This window comes from Amblyomma maculatum, chromosome 4 (genome assembly GCF_055883805.1).
Source record: "Amblyomma maculatum isolate TAMU_Amacu chromosome 4, ASM5588380v1, whole genome shotgun sequence".
Taxonomy (NCBI): Eukaryota; Metazoa; Arthropoda; class Arachnida; order Ixodida; family Ixodidae; genus Amblyomma; species Amblyomma maculatum.
Genome location: NC_139347.1, coordinates 158,810,674 through 158,830,178, shown reverse-complemented (window position 1 = coordinate 158,830,178; position 19,505 = coordinate 158,810,674). Strand labels below are relative to the sequence as shown.

The 19,505-nt window shown below is 46.4% G+C and overlaps 1 protein-coding gene across 21 annotated transcripts in view; it reads right to left on the bottom strand.

The window, feature by feature from the left end:
• The window catches only part of LOC146193354 (uncharacterized), a 644,795-nt gene that overhangs the window by 68,884 nt on the left and 556,406 nt on the right, over positions 1-19,505 (bottom strand). For 7 of the 21 annotated variants that reach the window (XM_084602711.1, XM_084602708.1, XM_084602709.1 and 4 more), the window contains 6 exons: positions 18,371-18,638; positions 16,659-16,973; positions 8,005-8,097; positions 5,825-5,899; positions 4,451-4,591; positions 1,742-1,828 (listed from right to left, as the gene is read on the bottom strand). In XM_084602711.1, coding sequence (XP_084458837.1) covers positions 1,742-1,828; positions 4,451-4,591; positions 5,825-5,899; positions 8,005-8,097; positions 16,659-16,973; positions 18,371-18,638 — 979 coding nt within the window. The remainder of the gene's footprint in view (positions 1-1,741; positions 1,829-4,450; positions 4,592-5,824; positions 5,900-8,004; positions 8,098-16,658; positions 16,974-18,370; positions 18,639-19,505) is intronic. The other 14 variants (XM_084602714.1, XM_084602716.1, XM_084602720.1 and 11 more) reach the window with 11 other exon arrangements.

Below are 19,505 nucleotides of genomic sequence, written 5' to 3'. Positions count from 1 at the left end.
TGGATGAGGAGAGCGTCGTCGAGCAGTTGTCAGGCAGTGAGCAGTTCATTCACGACCTTCGCACTGCTGGTGTCGAAATTCCATCGGCCGTCTCGTTTTCAAAGTTCACAGACGTGGACCACCAGTTGGAACTGTGCTCTGGGCTCATATACTCCGTTTCATACATCAGGTGCAACGCAGCGAAAGCTACGCAAGTAGTCCGCAAGAAAAAAAAAACAGGAGGCGTATCACTACGCGCTCGTTCTGTAGACGAGTGGTTCCTGCCGAAACGGGCTCTATTCCGAGCATACACGTTTGCAATAACATGCTTCGCATGCTTGGACATCTTCACAGAGCGGATCTTATAAAAAAAATGCGCACCAAAGAACCATTTTCTCAAAAAGGGATGCGCAGCGCGAAGGGCACAGCCAGCGCCATCTGGTGGCACAGCTGGCAAGGTTGCGGGGCAGCAAAACGCGGCACGAACAAAAACGACATAAAAAACATATAAATTAGCCGAATCAGACCTTTTCTCCCTAAAAAAGGTGCTTTTTATGAAGTTGATGGCAAATGTAAAATGTATTAAGCTTTCAGACAAAGCAACGATTATTTCCTCTCGTCAAGAGCAGGCACTATTTTTTATCGCGGATGCGGAGAGCGCAAACAAGAGCTGTAGCTTTGGTAGTGTTGCACTTGATGTATGAAACAGAGTATAGATACAGGAATTATTCGCCAAGTGCTTGTGGAGTGTGAGAGCGAGGACGATGATGACTCACCTGCAGCAGCGCAGCAGACGCAAGCTGAGCTGATGCAAGCGAAATTCAGGTGGACCTGTTAGCACGGAAGCGGAGCGTGGTGCAGAAAAGCATTCATAACTTTTTCCGGCCTCAAAGTGAATAATAGGCAATAAATTGAGCTTTTTTGGTGCACATTTGTTTTTTCGGACTGCCCGATTTTTCGGACATTTTCGTGGTCCGCTGAGAGTCCGAAAAATCGGTCGTCGACTGTACATTTCTATTCATCTGGTGCACATTTTTTGTGCACACTGTCGTGGTTGTCAAGCAGATGAAACCAACCAGCCTAACCGCTCGTCTTGAACTACCAGGAACACGGAAAACGAAGCACATTTAAAACAGCCTGACAATGACATCAGCTTGCATTTCAGTCACAGCCATGCTCTCTTGTTGCCCATACCGCACTTGTCTACACCAAAATATCTAATACAGCAAACCCGCCTTAACCATTCAGAAAAGCTCATCAAGACCAACGTCGCATTACGTGGTAAATGCGACAGACACCCTGACACTCCTGCACTCAGCAACTAAGATGCAGCAAATGCTGCCTCCCTTTCAAAAACTTCACAAGCATGTACAGAAGCAGCCAGATATTAGGAAGCTTGCTTCAGCATCTCAAATGTTCGGTTTTTGTTTACCTTAATGATCCCCTGTGGGAGTATTACATAAGGGACGTTGGGTGTTGCCTTGAATTCCACAGAGAAGGCATGACAACATCATGGGTCGATCTGTGACAAGTGGAACGCGTTAGTACATGCGTAAAGCATTTTCAAATTTTTAATGGTAAATGTACCAGAAGATTTACATAACTAAATCAATGCTCCGTAATATTCTGGCCACAATTGCACACACACACAGTGGACGCTGCAGAAAGGCCGCCCTTCCCCGCCACCCAGTCTGCAAGAAGTGCACAGCCATTTCGTCGCACAGGTGGCGCTCACTCCACCAAATCGCCAGCAGCCTCTCACCTGGATGATTCCCGCAGGCAAGCGTTGGCAGTGGAGGAGGAGGCGAGCACTTTGGGATGAGCTCTTTGGGGGACTGATGCGGGGAATCTTTTTGGGGAGAACAGGGCCAATGGCAGGGAGCAGGAGGGAGAAGCAACAAAAAAAAAAAAAAAAGCGCACACCGCATGAAGGGAGGTAGAGTAAGGGGAGGGGGAAGCAGTCTCCCACAGAACCACCACTCTGGAAGAGCACATGCGCAACAACCACCGGCACAGCAGGAAATGTACGGGATAGGGACACCCAAGACGAAGAGCCCAGCATAGCAACAGCAGCAGCAACTATGGCCCACTCATATACCATTATCGGGCGTAGAAGCCACTTTTTTTAGAAAACTAGCACCACACCAAACACTTCCCGTTCCAGGCATGTGGAAAACCCACCTCAACATTATTATGCGACACCAACACGGTACAATGCGCAACTGCATCTATCAAAGTGCTATCGAAATTCAATCTCTTCTGGGACCCTGAAGAAGGGGAGTTGTGCCCACGTGCCGTAATTGCTTTCCCCAAATTTGTTTCAGTGCTAAGGCAGTTGCTGCCCCACCATTTCTCATTTCCTCTGCTTCCTGATCAATTCCATGCGCTTAACCTTTGGTGCTTAGCTTCAGTGTTGCAATGGCTTTAGGTCCAATTTGTACTAGACCTTTACGGCTCTTTCACGTTCCAATCAAAAGTGCGTCACAAGGACTTCCTTAGCTGTGGCAAGCCACGCATTCGTTAGACGCGGACTGCTGCAGCACAAGCTGAGCCTTTTCTCTAGATGCAAGCGAAGACCTGACCCAAGCGTGAGACCAGCCTGTCGACGGCGTCAACTCTTCAGCAGCACTCGTCTGGCCCCCGCTTTTGGGAAGACAAGCGCGCGCACCCAGGCAACAGGAAGTTACACTCATGGCACAGACAGCATAGGATAGTAAGGGAGAATAAACAACCATTCCCTATACATAGCAAGCCACTCTGGCTGCACAAGATATGACGGCAGCCAACAGCGGCCAGAGCCCAAGAGCCAATTGTAATGGCTCAGCGTTATGACTGTTCCTTCTTTCCTGTCACGTGTAAGCATTGCTTTTTGCCACAAGATACTGACTGCGAGTTTTCCAGACACATGCAGTTGGCCCGTGGCTATAAATTATCCAAAATTCAAAGCTGCTACAAGGTAAATTTCGACGTTAAAAATCCTGTGGGTTGTAAATTCTAAGGTATACGAACTGCAGCCTGCAGAAACCAGGCAACTTCTGCATGATAGGCCGATATCCCGAACAGTCAAAAAAAGGGAGGTTCTGCACAGAATCCATTCCCTGCCAGACGCCTGCAGCAAAATTAACGGCTAAACGCATCTCACAAACGTGCAGAAAGACAACAGGGGAATTCCAAGAACATGCAACACCCGAGTTGTGGGAATTCAGATTCAGCGCAAACCTTCACATCCGCGCTCTTTAACATGGGCCTCAAGGATGTAGGCCACATTCCAGCTACAGCACACCATGGCACAACAGTGAATACCGTATTTACTCGCATAATGCTCGCACTTTTTTTGCGGAAAATTGATACTAGGTTGGGGGGTACAATAATTATGCGGGGAAAATTTCGAAGCAAATGTTTCGTAGCGCTAGAAGCAAATTTAAGTAGGTGCAAATCGGAATTCGTAGGTCAGCTATTGTAAATATAACCAAAACATTACTTTCAAGTGGAACTTACCCTTGTTATAAAAGTACAGGGTCGCCAAAAGCACAAATTGCTAAAGCACTTTATTTACTGCACGCAGCCTCATCCTCACTCCTCGTGTTTCGTGGTATAATGCTCACAGCAGACCGTACAGTTCTACTCTTCATCAGAGACTTGAGTTCGTGTCGACACTGCAATCGCCGTCTCCGTGCTACTAGAACTCGTTGACGCCTAAGTGCCTGCTGGCAGCACGGTTGCCATGCTGTAGCCCGTACTCGAAAGCTTTCAGCTTAAAAGCAGCTGTATAACTTGCGTACCGCCCCACCGCGATGCAGCACCAAGAACATGGTAGACGGCGGAGCAAAGCAAGCAACACGGACGGAACGAAGAAACAATGAGACAAGGAGACACCTCGCAAAATGACGACGACTACAAACATCATGAAGGTAAAAAAAAAAAACGAGCTTAACCGATGATGATCTACCTGAGCACGCTATTGCCGCCAGGTAGCATGTGCACAGAACAAGGCCAGCTAGGTTCAGTAGCACTCCAAAGATGGCGCTTGTTACTACTAGCAGACAACTCTTGCGGTGGTAAAATTGGTGGTGCGAGCAATATGCGAGTAAATATGGTAGATGACTGACAGACTGAGCACAATTTCTGCCCCTCAGCGATCTTCGAGCCCGCTGGACGAAATTCATGGGAAAATTTCAGAAAAGGAGCTATGCATAGATCCACTGCAATCAGTACCTTATAGCTACGAGCAAAAGAATGACAAACAGAGCACAGAAAGCTCTATATTCGACCTTGCATGAATGTGAATCCTAGAAAGAATGCCACAGCCGAGCTTTGCACCTGATTTCATGCCATCCTCACCCCTCTGCTCCCTTGCTCCCCACGTCAAATTCACCAAACTAGGACATAAGGCAGACTGCACTTCTTGATACAGGCCCACCCGAGATGGCAACAAAAGAGAGGAAAGACTCGAAAGGTGACCACCGCTCACCGTGGGTGGCCTGCTGCCGGTCGTGTTGGGGCGCTTGGGTGCCTGGTCCGCCTCGGGCCCTTCCTCGATGCTCTTGCGCTTGGGACCACTACTGTCCTCGGCTGCCCCCTCGGGCTGGAAAATAGCACGGAAAGGCTTTCGCTGTCATTTGGCTTCTAGCCGTCCTGCCTCGACTTGTGCTGATTAGGCATGGTGCAGCAGTTTCTTTTGTTCTCCTTACAGTTGTTTCCCCAATACTACCATCTTCACAACCCTCCAAAATGAGCACGGACAAGTGCGCTGAAATTTTCTTTTTTTGCCAAACTACATGGGCATCGCTGTTCCAAATCAAGAAACATTCTCTCGCAGCTCTTTAGCCAAGCTAGGCAGCAAACAATGTAAGGATCTCATACCAATCTACTTCACTTTACACTATATTTGGCAACTTGACAGATGGCTAACTGAGGCTCTAGATGTAATTTTTTTTTTCTCTACAGCTTACAAGCAACAATGCTGTGCAAAAAACCCTGTTGATGAAAAGACCTAACCTTCACAAATCATAGCAATCACTCAACGCTAACCAAGCAAAATGGTCCAGCAAGGAAGACGGGAACGTTTGTATTTTCAGCATGGGGCGTCAAATACAGACAAGAAAACAAAAAAGAAAGCATGCTAGCTTTGCAAAACAGAACAGTATAAGACATCAAACAAATATACTTGCCACGAACATCTAGCAATAACGAAAAAAAAAATGGTATCCACGATTCAGCCGTGCTACACAACTTCAATGACTGTGCTGAGCAAATCGTTCAGCTGAGCAGAAAAAAAAAATGCCAAGCAAAGCATTCACAATCGGAAGCGCAGGAAGTGAAACTACGAACAAAAGGTGGACATGCCGAACAAGACAAGACGAACAGAGATGCAAATACAAATGCAATGCGAAGGGTGTAACACCCTCCTCAACTCCCCAGTGGACAAGATAAAAACACTTCCCACACAAACGAGCCAGAGCTACATGCACAGACAGCCAAACATACGGTTCAGAATATCACACCACAAGCTGGCACTAAGACATACTACAGCCATGAAAAAAACATGTCACCACAAAGGTCAAACTTGCACAGAAAAATGCCAGTGAGTAGCCAGCAAGCATATGAAAACAAAAAACAAACAAAAAGAACAGTCACACCACAGTGAGATGCAACCTCCTAAATGAATGTCACAACATGGACGCAGGTCCCGGAATAAACAGAAGCCTCCCCCCCCCCCCCCCCCCCAAACCCATACAAATCGCTTCAAACCAGATAAACAGAACACAACTGACTGATGTATAAGAGCGAACGCAAGCAAGAAAGGAAACAAGGCCAAAACCAAAATGCACAAACAATCCCCAACCTTGGGTCTGTTTTTCTCAACAGCGGAGGCGGCGACTAACCATGCAGCAGGCAACAGCACGTGGCTGGTAAAGTGCTGATACATGCGTTCAAATGAGACACCAGTGAAAGGGTCAGACAACAGCGTGCAAGGCGCCTCTACGTGCAAAACCCTCCCAAGGCCTCAAAAAGGCCAACACCCCCTCCACGTTGCAAGAAGGTACACAGCTTGACTGAGGCAAATGACAAATGCACCACACGGCAAAAATGCCTCAACAGAGCCTGATCTAGGGCACTATAGTTATGCAACAGAGTATACAGCTTGCTCTGCCGAAAAGTCACTAAACGCTGTATATGGCAGCCTTTAAAGGTGCACTAAAGAGTCCTGGGAAATTATGTTTTTGCTTTCAATTTGTTTTTTGGAGTTTCTATGAGTAACTAGTCTCAGTTGCACACAATCTAGACGCAAATTAAGCCCTCGAAAACAAAAATAGGCATGCATACTTTGCTTCCACGACAATTGACAACCAAAGTAATCATTATTAATGTTTTTGGACTAAAGGTAGATGTTTCGATAGGGCTATTACGTCTTTTTGGTGAAGGGAACATAGTACGAAAATAACACGCCCGAAGCAAGTGGACTACTCCACAAGATCCCTCCTCGTATTACTCTGCCGATGGCAGAGCGGAATACCACTCTGCCTGAAACGCACTCCGCACATTGGACGGCTCCTTCTACTGTCTATGGCGACTTCAAAAATACAGCGACGAGAAAAAAAGTGGAAGCGAGAGTTCTTGTCTTTCTTTACTGATGGGTTCACACACGCTTCCACGAGGCCAGCAAGACCTGGTTCCCTCAGCACAGCAGTCACCACGCAAACACTGTTTAGGTTCTGCCTTAGGCTAACCCAGCTGCCCCAATCCCGACACTGAAGTGGCCCAAATCTATGAAACATCAGTCTGGGGGTTGTCAGTGAATCACCATTAACAGCTGAAACAGTCGCGGCAATGCCAAACAATCTGCGATGGCCCCATCGAAGAGAAACCGCACAGCAATGCTGGAGTTGTTGTCTCTCAGTCGCCAAACACACTCCCAGTAAAAGAAAAGAGGACATAGAGGCTACCCCTCCTCCCACCTCATGCACGTACAGACAATGTGATGAGCTTGTGAAACCCCACCCAAAGGCATACCACTGTGTCGCCAAGTGGCGCTGGTTTCCATGCAATTTGCACCTGGCCAGAGAGCCGGCCCATCGAGCTGCATGCTGTGCTTTGCACCCCTCCCTCCCTCCTTTCCCACAAGGGAACTGTGACACCCCAAGCTGGCTAGATAGATAAGAGAGCGGGTAATCAAAGATAAAAAGAAGAAAGAAGAATGACTGTATCCACTGCAGAGCAATGGTCTCTACTATATCCCTCCAATTAACCAAGTACTAGTCCTATGCTAGCTGCATCCCCTTGACCCCTGCAAACTTGGAAATCTCACTCACGCACTAACTAGCTACCGCTAATGCTAAGTTTGCTCTGCCTTGGGAATCCAAGCAGCTACCCTTGATGATCACTAGTTATCTATCCTTTGCGTTCGATTTTCTGCCCATACCCATTTCTCCTCGATTTTTACTGGAATGCCGGTAACTAGTGTTTGTTTCCTGATCCATTTTGCACACTCCTTACGTCGTAGCATTCAACCTATCAGTTTCCTTTCCATAACCCTCTGTGCTGTTCTGAGTCAGATCAATTGAATTAAGTCAGGCAGACCCCCAGAAGACTTTCATGAATATCTGCATCAAAAACACGGAACAAGCCAAATTCCACATCCTCAGAAAGAGTCAAAAACTCCCTGAGAAGTGGTCCCGAAAGCATTTGGTTCATCCGAATATGGCCACAACAAGCTACACCTTTCAACATAAATAGTCCCCCCCCCCCCCCCCCCTCACCTTCCCCCACTTAACTAGTGTGACCTACCAGAGACCAGTGCAAGTCAAGTCAGCAAATACAAAAGCACTCAAGACTGGGACAATAAAAATCACAAACAAGCGCTACCCATTTTCTTTCTTGTCCCGTCTTCAGCGCATTTTGTGTTTGCTATGTCACCTCATCAATTCAATTCTGCCGCCATGCAAGTGCCATGGGAGGGCCCAAAGGGGCAGAGATAGAGAGAGCAAAATGGCTGCCCAGAGATGTGGAGGGGGTGGTGATTACCTTGTCGGGAGACTCGGCCTTGAGCAGCTGCTGAATGAGCAGATCCTGCGACCTGCGGAAACTCTTGTCCCCACTGTCCTCGCTATTCAGCAACTGCGAGCAGGACCACAGACACCCCGCTCCACCGACACGCTGCTCACTCCCCACGCTCCCCAGTTCACACCACAAGTATACACCCTCCCCCCCCCCCCCCCCACACACACACACAAAACACCCAAACAAGGCAAACAAAGCCTTCTCACACGCCAACCCACAAGGCAGACGACACAGAGCAACCATTCCCAGAGGTTTATTAATCACTCCCGAATGTAGACAGGACTGCAGATGTCTGTGCCCGGCTTTTTAACCTTTCCTATAGTCAGACCGCCTGGACTTCACCAAGGTCTTGCAAATGAAGGCAGCACATTTTGTAATAGTTTGCAAATGCATTGCACAGCATTACTTGCCCAGTCTGCCCAACAACTGCCCTCTAGAAATGTTAACCTCAGAAGCAAAACAAAACATAAAGCAACCCCACTATTGCCCTAAACTCATTGCACATTCGTTCGGGCAGCCAGCTTCACAGAGCACATTTCCCTTATTTCCACCAGACTAACCTGGCAAGAACCAACATGAAATGGGTTATTAAAGCAAAGCCCAGGGCTATATGCCGCCTTAAGTGGCAATTGGGCACAGCTGGGCCAACAATGCTTTGCACGCGGACAAAGTTCTCAATGTCGCCGCAATTCAAATGTGGTCACACCTTCAACATAGTGAGTACTGGCAGAAGCTTAGAGCAAATCTACTGCAGTAACTCAGTCTGTCATGCCTTCTGCAAATCCTACGCCTTTGCATCTTTACATCTAATGACTTGATCAGCGCCCAAATGTGCGAACTCAAAAGAGAAGCGCACAGCGACTCCAAGAAGGATACTAAAGTAAACCAACAGTCCTCACCCACATTGACTACAAAGTTGTAACTTGGGAAGGAAAAGAAGTTGTTGAAAAGAAGAGAGTGTTAAAGGATCACATAACAAAACATTTTTACACTGGTAAAATTCCAAAATTTTTGGGCAACTTCTCATTGTGTCTATGTTCGGACAATGAACACAGCAAAAGGCGCAGCAGCTATTACCAAGGAGATGGGACTTGACCCAAAGAATATTTTTTTGCACCACTAAGTTCATAACCCATGACATCAATAACTAGGAAGACTTCATGACCACCAATTTCAGCCAAAGATAAGAAGCTTGGCTTCACTTAAAGTTTTGCAAAGGGGGGGGGGGGGGGGGGGGAATAATAATTCACGTAGGGCGGAAGGAAAGGGGGCACTCCCAGTCACCGCAGTTGGTGAGAACAGCCAATGACAGCAACAGCTGTGTTCGAATGGAGATTTAAAATTTGCGTAGAGTTTGGTCAATAAAATGTCGAAAGCAGTTATTTTTCGTACCACGCTTCGAAATTGCTCATTTGGAGCCATGCCAGATTCAAAGGGTCAATGCAGGATGCCAGGAATTTCCTCCATCATTGCATCACTGGTTCATGGTCAAGAATTCGTCATTTTCTTTTGTAAAGATGCATGCTTTGAAATCTCTGAAACCACTTAAAAAGTGACCCTAGATGGATCTCTAATCCTAAAACAACGGTGAAGCTAAAGAATATCACTGGGTGGGACCGAGACCACGGTTTTTACTCAGTTGAGAATGTCACAGCTGCTCTTGGACAAGCTCCTCTTTCGCTTATATTTCTAGTCAACATATTTACCTGAAAAAGCATTGTCAAGCTATTATAGCTCTAAAACATCTCCTCGGGCTTGTCAAGACAAGAATATCCCACAGCGAAATGGACAGCCAAAGTCCACAAAATTTCGGACCTTACCTCGCATTTCATTCTTGGCCTCTTCAACCTCGTTAAACGCTCTGTTTTCAAAGCCAATAACCATTTTGTCATACAAGTGAATTTTTCCTAAATCCATTTACAGATAAAAAAGAACGCGTTAAGCATGACCTGCGACCAAGGTCTACAAGTTTCAAATTAGTCTAGAAAAGCACTTCACATGCAATTTCTGCCACACGTCCATGAGATCAACGACACCTGCCGGTAATACCTTCCCTCTAATAGATAGTCCTCAACTCAGACAACTTTTATGCACCTCTTCTTAACTCTGTGCTCCCTGCGTAAATCTGTGCGCCGTAACACATAATAGGTCCGTTCAATTCAGCTGCGCTTTCTGCACCATTTCCGTAAAGTTCTGCAGCTGTACAGCACCAGTTCCAGCAGTTCAGGTGCAGCATCGGCACCAGCTGCTTCCTAAACGAATGGTAGCGTGCAGGCCGGGTTGTCTGCTAGCCTTGGCGTCGCAAGCAAAGTGCGGTCGGTCATGTGCAACTCGCGTCAGCAGATACCAACATCCCGGTTAACTTGATGAATTTTGAAATAGCACGACAACGAAGTTTTGCCATTAACCAGCCGCGATGCTTTTGGTCTGTGCATTGTAATAAACGGCGAAAAAACCGTAGTCAATTATTCTATTTGTCAATGAGAACACGATAACAGTTCGCCAAGGAAATAGCTGCGCATACTCACAAGAAGTAAACACATGTATGCGGTGTGATGCATGTTGATCAGTCATGACCATGTGCATTTTGACCGCCCGCTGCCGCAATTAAGGTGCATTATATATGCACTTGCACAACAGGTACTTAGTGTGACATGCTCTTTGAAAACCTTCATGTTCGGGATGATTAGCACCTCTGATCTGAGCGTCATATACACAGGCGATAAAATTCATTCATTATAAAAGCAGACCAGATTCATGTGGCCGGCTAGCTGTAATATTGCCACTCACATCAACCGGCACCAACATGCCGAATAAGATGAATTGTCAAGTAGTAGCACATCGCCATGAAGCGCCGACGCGAACCAGCATCGATGCATGTGCACCATGTGGAAGCTGGCACGAAGCATGCACAACTTTTACTGATCACGATTGGAGTCTGCATGCGTCATAACGCACGCACGTGCTTACTTATTATAGACATGGATTGAAGCATGCATCATCGTTTCTTTGACGAACACAGGCACCGTTCTTGTTGACGGGTGGGAATCTATAGGTCGCCTCACTATCACAATGCGCAATCCATCGTCACACAAGCTGTCATCTACTGTTATGCAGCAGCAGCAGCTGCACCATTTCCGCACTGACCGCTCAGGTGGTGCACAGTTTTGCTGAACTTTTCGTGAACTCGACCTGCACGACGTCTGCACTTTCTTAAACGAACGGTGTCATGCAGAGGGCGCCATGTTGTACCGCTGAAACGAACGGCAAAGTGCAGCATCACATGAACCAGTTCACGTAGTGCAGTGAGGCAGCGCAAAAAGACCAGGACAAACACAAGACAACCGGACTGGCACTTAACTACCAATGGTTCAGCATCACATGAACCAGTTCACGTAGTGCAGTGAGGCAGCGCAAAAAGACCAGGACAAACACAAGACAACCGGACTGGCACTTAACTACCAATGGTTCACTGAAGGTAGAGAGCAGCTTTTAAATGCAATCCACAACTCACATGACATCAAGAGACCAAGAGTAACACGCTTATCAGCCAAAACGTCATCCTTCTATAGCCTTAAAAGTACATTAAACCCTAACTTACGAAATTTTAAAATCGCTGCACAGCCAAACACAACCAGATGCAACGAGCTGAGGCGACGAAAAACCAGCAAAAACCAAAGCAGCAGCAAGAGCAGTCGTGATCATCGGAGCAAAAGCAGAGCAAAAAGAAAAAAGTTACCTTTAATTAACGAAAAAGGAAAACAAGTTGGTGCCAGACCAATGGGCATGGGGCAGATTAAACCACAAAATCGACCATTAACGCAAAAGCAGTCTAAAAAAATACAGGTGCACCCTGTTTTCAATAAACTGCTGGTAGTTCATTCACTCCCTTTATTTTTTTTTCCAAAGGTGGTCACTCGTGCAAGCACACCATGACACCATCTAGCAGCAAAAACCAACCAAAACCGCGCAAAACTTTTCAGGCAACGATGGTGGAACCAAAACCACACAAAACGAAATCCACCAGCTACTGGTACTAACAACCTGAATAGGTATCCATTGTGGAAGACCAGCAGAGACCAGTGTGTGGAAACCATTCGTGCACATACACAGCTGTGAAACAGTCCAATGCAATGCAAGCACATATAAAAAACAGGAACAGTGTCCATATTAAATCGCACGCTCGCAGCTGCTGCCCCGATTTGTAAACAACACACCAAACCAGCGAAGGCTAATGAGGCCGCAGTGGGACCCGCAAAGAATGCAGCTCCCCACTTTCCAAGTGCACCTCGCATTATATGAAGCATTACACACAATTCTAGATGAAAAAGCTTTTGGAACAACTGGTGGAGTTGGTGGCCAACAATAAAGAAAGAGGCTCGGAATGATTAATACTAATGGCAGGACACACTAAAAGTTCAAGGTTTCTTCGACTAACATCGGTGTTGTGATTTGGGGGTATCATTTTTGGAGGAGATATGGTATAAATATACAGGAGAGGAAAGAGGGCTCTTACAGTGTAGGAGTAAAAGCTAGACATTTGGAGCAGATATCATATAAATATATAGGATACAGAAACGAGGGACTCTTACAATATAGGCATGAAAAGAGCGAACAGTTGTTGAAATCAAAGAAAGCATAAGAGCATGTTTTATTAATGGAATGTTAATTACTGAAATTAGAAGTTCTTGTAACTGAAAGGTAATTTAATCAAAAAACTGCTTGCAACGTTGTGTTCATCATTCTTTTTAGTGTCCAGCAATGTTTTCATTTGAAGTTTTTCTTCAGTGGTCATTTTGTATTTGTTCTTGTAAGAATTAGACTAATTGATGTAATTATCTCATGAAATAATTGGATCACAAAAGAAATAATTCCAGTTTTGGAATCTGCACAAGAAACTAAACAAACTCACCAAGTTGCATAAATTTTGATTGGTAAATAAGGCAAATAGTTTTAAGACCAGTGTCCCCCCTTAACAGACAGTAGAAGAAAAAAGACAATACATGCCGCCAGAAACGTTCGCACTCTTGGCTTTTGCCTGTCACATAATGTACTCGACTGACTATACCAGAGCAGTGATGGTCGGTCCCTCTCTCAAGCTACATGGCCATACACCGTATTTACTCTCATAATGCTCGCACCCCCAACGTTGGGCGTCAAAAACCGAAAAACTTTTTCTTAGCTCACATAATCATCGCACAACCAATATTACCACCGCGAGAGTCATCTGCTAGTAGTAACAAGCGGCATCTTTGGAGCACTACTGACCCTAGCTGGCCTCTTTGTGTGCACAAGCTACCAGGCGGCGATAGTCTGCTCGGGTATGTCATCATCATCACTTATGTTTGTTTTTGTTTATTTTTTTTTAACCTCCATGATGCTTGTAGCCGCCATTTTGCGAGGTGTCTCGTTGTCATTGTTCCTTCGTTCTGTCCGTTTTGCTTGCTTTGTTCTGCCGTCTACCGTGTTCTTGGTGCTGCATCGGGGTGGGGCGGTACGCAAGTTATACAGCTGCTTTTAAGCTGAAAGCTTTCGAGTACGGACTACGGCATGGCAACCGTGCTGCCAGCAGGCACTTAGACGTCAACCAGTTCAGCGTAGCACGGAGACGGCGATTGCAGTGTCGACACGAACTCAAGTCTCTGATCAAGAGTAGAACTGTACGGTCTGCTGTGAGCACTATACCACAAAACGCGGGGAGCGAGGATGAGGCTGCATGCGATAAATAAAGTGCTTTTGGCGACCCTGTACTTTTATAACAAGGGTAAGTTCCGCTTGAAAGTAATGTTTTGGCTGACCTACAAATCCCGATTCGCACTTATTTAAATTTTCTTTTAACGCTTCAAAACATCTGCTCGAAATTTTCCCCGCATAATTATCACCCTCCCCAACTTAGCATCAATTTTCCACAAAAAAAAGTGCGAGCATTATGCGAGTAAATACGGTACTAGTTGATTCCTTAGCAAATAATTTTGTTTGTTTTTGTTTTGTTTTCAAGCGATCAGATACGTCATTTCAGGTGCTCTGCGCAGGCAGATGAGGCAAGTTAAAATATTTGGCCAAGAAAGAATCCAAATGAAACAATTAGGCTAGCTATCATACAGCTTTCGTTTTTGTATTATGGAAGGAAGTTATGTCCAGGGGTTCTCAATCGGGAGTCTGCGAAACCAGCTTTCAGAATCGGCAAAACTCACAACCACAAAAAAAGAGAAACGTTTTTTGGAGGTCGGTTTAGCCTCGACTCATTCCCAGTTGTGGGACCAGCTCTCGAAACTGCAGCAGCAGTCGGCACAGTTGGTTTCAGTCACCGCCCTTCCCTTTCCCCCACACCCTAACAGGAGAGGAAAGGCACAGTATCTCTCATGCTTATCAGTGGACACCTGAATCACTCTGTAAGCAACAGTAGGAAAGGTGGAGTGAAAGGAAAAAAAAAAAAGAAAGAGGAAGGGTTGAAGAGCTCTGAAATAATTTCAACCACCTGGGGATCTTAACGTGCGCTCACATCACAAAGTACACGGACGCCTTGGTGTTTCGTCGACATCGCAACGCGGCCACCGTGGTCAGGTTTTAACCCGGCCATTACGGTACAGTAGCCAACTGTCTTAACCACTGCAGCGCACAGTAAATGTGGTTCTCACAGAAATTTCCTGCAGAATCAAGGCTTGAACCCTTGTTACTCCACATCTCGCTCTCACTAACCCATTCAACATAGAATGCAAAACAAACAGCATTCACACAAGTGAAATGCCAATCAGGATCAGAACTAGCTGCCCACTAACACAGCTGGTCGGAACTACCGTTTGTCATGACTGTTCGATCAAGGTCACGCGCTTAATACGCCTGGAGGAGCAGTCAAAAGCACATGAATTAAGAGCCCCCTACAAATGTGCTGCCTAGAGTGCAGAGTGCACAAGGAACAGTTTTTCGATGGCTGTGCTACTTAAGGTAAACATAAAAAAAAAACTCAAGCAAAGACAAATCGCCGCATGAACATACAACATGCTTTTTCCATGCTTTAACTCCATGCTGTTTGCATGCAACTTGTGCCATGCAACTCCTAAGTCAGAACGTTGGAACTTTATGCATACTAGGTGACGAAGTTCCCCAACCTCGCATACAAGTGACATAAGCGGCAAGATGAACGTGCGCCTACTTTTTTGGCCTGCAGTTAACACAGTTGAAAGTAAGAAGGGTTCTGATCACAAGCAACAACGTTCAGAAACTAAAGGTGCATTCCCACCTGCGACACAAGGAGGCTGCGCAACCATTTTTTATTTAAAAAAGCAGCCGAGCATGTGGCTCGATTTTCCAGCCTGGCAGGAGTGACAAACCATTAGCGCAATCGATGACACCCACAGGTCACGCAGCTGCAGTTAGCACGGTCCCCCCATTTGTTTGTTGACAATCCAAGACGGTTGCGCGCCCTTCGCGACTCACGTGTACGAATGCACCCTTAAGGCATACGGCATGCAACACAACACACGGCCAGTCACAGATGCACGGGGAGGAGGCGGCCATCTTGTTCAGAGGGACGAATCCTGTCAGCTTGCTGCCGAAGCAGGGTGAAGTGAGTGTCACCGAGGCTGCTCTCTCGGCCAGACATTTGGGCAGCTCTGAAAGGCCCCTCTCCTCACACCTTTGCAAATAGAAGAGTCGTTGACCCCCATCGAAAACCGTGGACAAAGAGAACAGCAAGGAACCAAAACACCACTGCTTGAGAACCTACATGACAGCACTGGTTCTTTTTTTCCTTTTATTTTTCTTCTAGATTTTCTAATGGTATTCTGTTGGCTGCTACAAACCTAACTTTCTTCAGTGAACAGCGCAGGGAATATCCTCGTGAACTTTTGCAGCTCTATCTCCTCTTCGCAGTTGTGTACCACTTCCTTTTTAGAAGATGTGTTGTATCTAAACTCACTAAAAGTGTGCATTCACCAAATACTGTGCATTCAGTTTATAATCAAACCTGTGTACCACATAAAATGTCAGGTACGTTTATTCTTTCCTTGCTGCCCTGTCATACGGAATTCTCTGCCCCCTTTATTCCTGAATTTTCCGGACGTTTCACACACTCGTTTCCTCGCATTCTTCAGGGCTGCCCCATTAAGCATACTCTCTGGCTGCACAGACATGCAAGAACGAGAAGAATCTGCGTATTAACCAATGCAGCAACACAACTGACCCCCAGCTCATAACAAGCTTGGTCTCACCAAACAAGCAGTCAGCCATGTCTTCAAGCAAAAATACTACTAACAACAACAATGGCAAAAAATGACATGACACACCGGAAGCTAGACCATGCAAACACAAGTACACACGCCCTACAGCTCCAAAAGCACACCAGCCCAGACCCAGTAGTGGTGGTATCAGGCTCAACATAGGACTGATGTATTCCCTAAATAGGACCAATGTATTGACAGCATATGACTAATACTAGGCGATGGTTCGTGCTGCCTCGAAAAACTAAGCACCATCTCTGTTGCTAACTCCCCTGGCTCAGCTACATACTCATCAAGAGGGGCCACAAAACAAAGCATCCTCTTCGAGGCACACATTTTCTGCATTTTGAAAAGGAAGGCAAGGAGGCTGGAGGAGAGTATGGAGGCACTGGTGCTCACCCGTCGAAGCATGTTGTTCCCTTCCTGCCGCTCCTCCTCGTCATCCTGATTGAGCAATTCGCGGAGGATAACATTCTCTGACCGGCTGCTGCTCGGGGCATCCGTCTCCTCGCCTCCGCCCGCACCGCCGGCTACCCCCAGACCCTGGGTGAGCAGGTTGCGCAGCTTCTGTGCCCCTCCATCGTCCGAGGACGACGTGCCACCTCCAGTCGTGTAGGGTGAAGGAGCAGCCCCTGGCGTCGTTGATGGCGGAGGTGGCAGGGATGAGCCATACTCTTCATCACCGTCGTCACCCCCACTCACACTCTTGCCACCCTGAATGCAGAAGAGTAGCGGCGCATTGGTCACTGACGATGCCTCAAAGGTGCTAGACTGCGCAGACTAAAGGGCATCGCCCCGTGCATATTGAGTGTTGCATACCCCCATGAGCTGCCCTACACCCAAAAGATTTCATGCAAAAGTCAGAGGCTTTTACAAGTCATACCTGCTTTCATGGTCAGCCCGCAAAAAAACATTCACAAATAAATCAATAGCACAAGCTGCCCAGTAATGTGCAGTTCCCTCTGCTAATAAATAAATATATATATATATATATATATATATATATATATATATATATATATATATATATATATATATATATGTGTGTGTGTGCATATGTAAATGAGGGACACCAGTGTAAATTCCTCCAGCTGAACCATGACCGAAACCCTTAACATATGCACTGAAAATCAGGCAACCTGAAGATGGATTTATAAACATCTGGGGCCTTTTTACAAAAAGATTAACATCAGTGTGAAGGGCTCACGGCTTCCAGTTCAACACCTCAGTTTCATGGCTGGTGATGCAAGTCCCAATGAACATAACCATGGCTGTCGTGGCGATGTACAGCAAGCTCTATCTAGCTTTATCTAATTCGGCCTTCAGGGGACATGAGCCTAGAAAAACTGCCGAAAACTGTTAATCACAGTAATTATACCCAACGAATGCCTGCATGACTGTTCTCTGCATCCGAGATGAAACACGAGCGAGAATGACCGTTTTTCCAGGCATCTTCAAATGCTTTTTTTTTTTTTTCTTTACGCATGCTGCCGAAAACATTAAGAAAAGTGAAACCAAAATTAAGCACGACTGAGCTATACATCAAAAATTGGGAACTTCGGACAGTTGTACTGCCTGTCCCTCAAAGCAATTGCTCATCTGAATTAATTAAAGGGATCCTGCCCATATCCAATTTAATCAGCCTCTGACGCCATAGACTAACATGGGCGTCCTATGGGGCTGCACTCCTCGTTTGCAATTATCTAAATTTCCTAATTATTGCCGGCCAAATTACCCAGATCTTTCTGTACCAACCAAAAGCCCAAAGAAAAAAAAGCTGAAGCAAAAATTCACAAGTCAGCTACCAAGTAGGTGCCTGCAGCCACTGTTAGAGGACAAAGCTAGTAGACACAAGCCTAACTAGTTACCTGCATGGACCCTGCAAGCCAAAGTACCTGCATTACATGTGGACACGTCAACAAGCGACCATCATTTGCTCAACCTCAGGTTGACCCAATTCAGCTGCACCAACTAGAAATAGAAAGGTTCACACTAGTTTCCCCGTCTCTCTCTCTCTCTCTCTTTTTGGCTGGCCTAAATCAGTACACACTCACTCCACCCTGTATTCTGCACAGAACGCAATGTACTTGAGTGGCTAAACAAGCACCCACCTTTGGTGTGCTGGCCGAGGTGAGGTCGTCCTCCTCGGGCCAGGAGGAAGAAGGAAACATTTCCATGGCGAGCAGGGGAAAGTCCTGGCTGCCCCCCGAGGAAGAGGGGCTCAGGTGGAAGAAAGCATTGCTGGAGACAGACACGGGGGGACCGCCCGAGCCACTGCCGCTGGGGGCGTTTGGCCCAGAGGATGAAGACGACGAGGGGGCTCCGTTGACTGGCGTGGGGACCCTGCTCAGCTCATCCGGGGACGGGGCCTCACTGTCCCTGCAGGGGTCAACACAATGCTCAACTTCACCACCACACTCCCCCATACATATCCTCCCGCCACTCACAGGACCTAGAAGACAACCATAATTTACTCAGAAGTCTATCTTTTTTTTTTTCTTTTTACTAGGTGTAAAAGACCATCACCACTAGCAGCTTGGAGCAACATCATCGGCCACATTAAAAACATGCTTTGCACCAAGCGTTTCCACAAACCAAACCACTATGAAAAAAAAAAATGCATTCAAATTCATCAATCTCAAAGTATTGTAACTTGTTGTGGAGCACGAGTACAAAGTGGCCCTTCACAACCTTCTCATCAACTCTGCTCGTACATGGTTCATGAAAACAGACCAAGGATTAATCGTACGACTCCAGCGCTGTCAACAACGGTGAGTAATATTTTTCCACAGTAAAAATCCATCTTACAACTTCAACGTGACTATGATGACGCTTGTTTGACAGCAAGAGAGACAGATTCAGGCACAATCATTTGTGTCCCCCTGCTCACCTCATTTTTTCCATTCAATAGCTGTGCAGCCTAGCCTCAAGCTGTCACCCCCCTCCCCCCTTAAACCTAAACTGAATCTTAACCTATCTTAACATTATTCACTGCTATTTGCTAGCAAAAACAGCTAGATTCTTGTCCTTCAACTTTTCGCTCAACTTTTCACACAGCCACTCGCAATGCCCCTCTACTAGTTGAAAACAAATCGCCAGCCCCGACTGTGCGTGCACAGTTCACAGGGTCATGGTTTACGGTTTATGGTGTTTAACGACCCAAAGCGACTCCGCCTATGAGAGGTACCGCAGTGGAGGGCTCTGGAAATTTCGATCCTCTGGGGTTCCTTAATGTGCACCACCTGC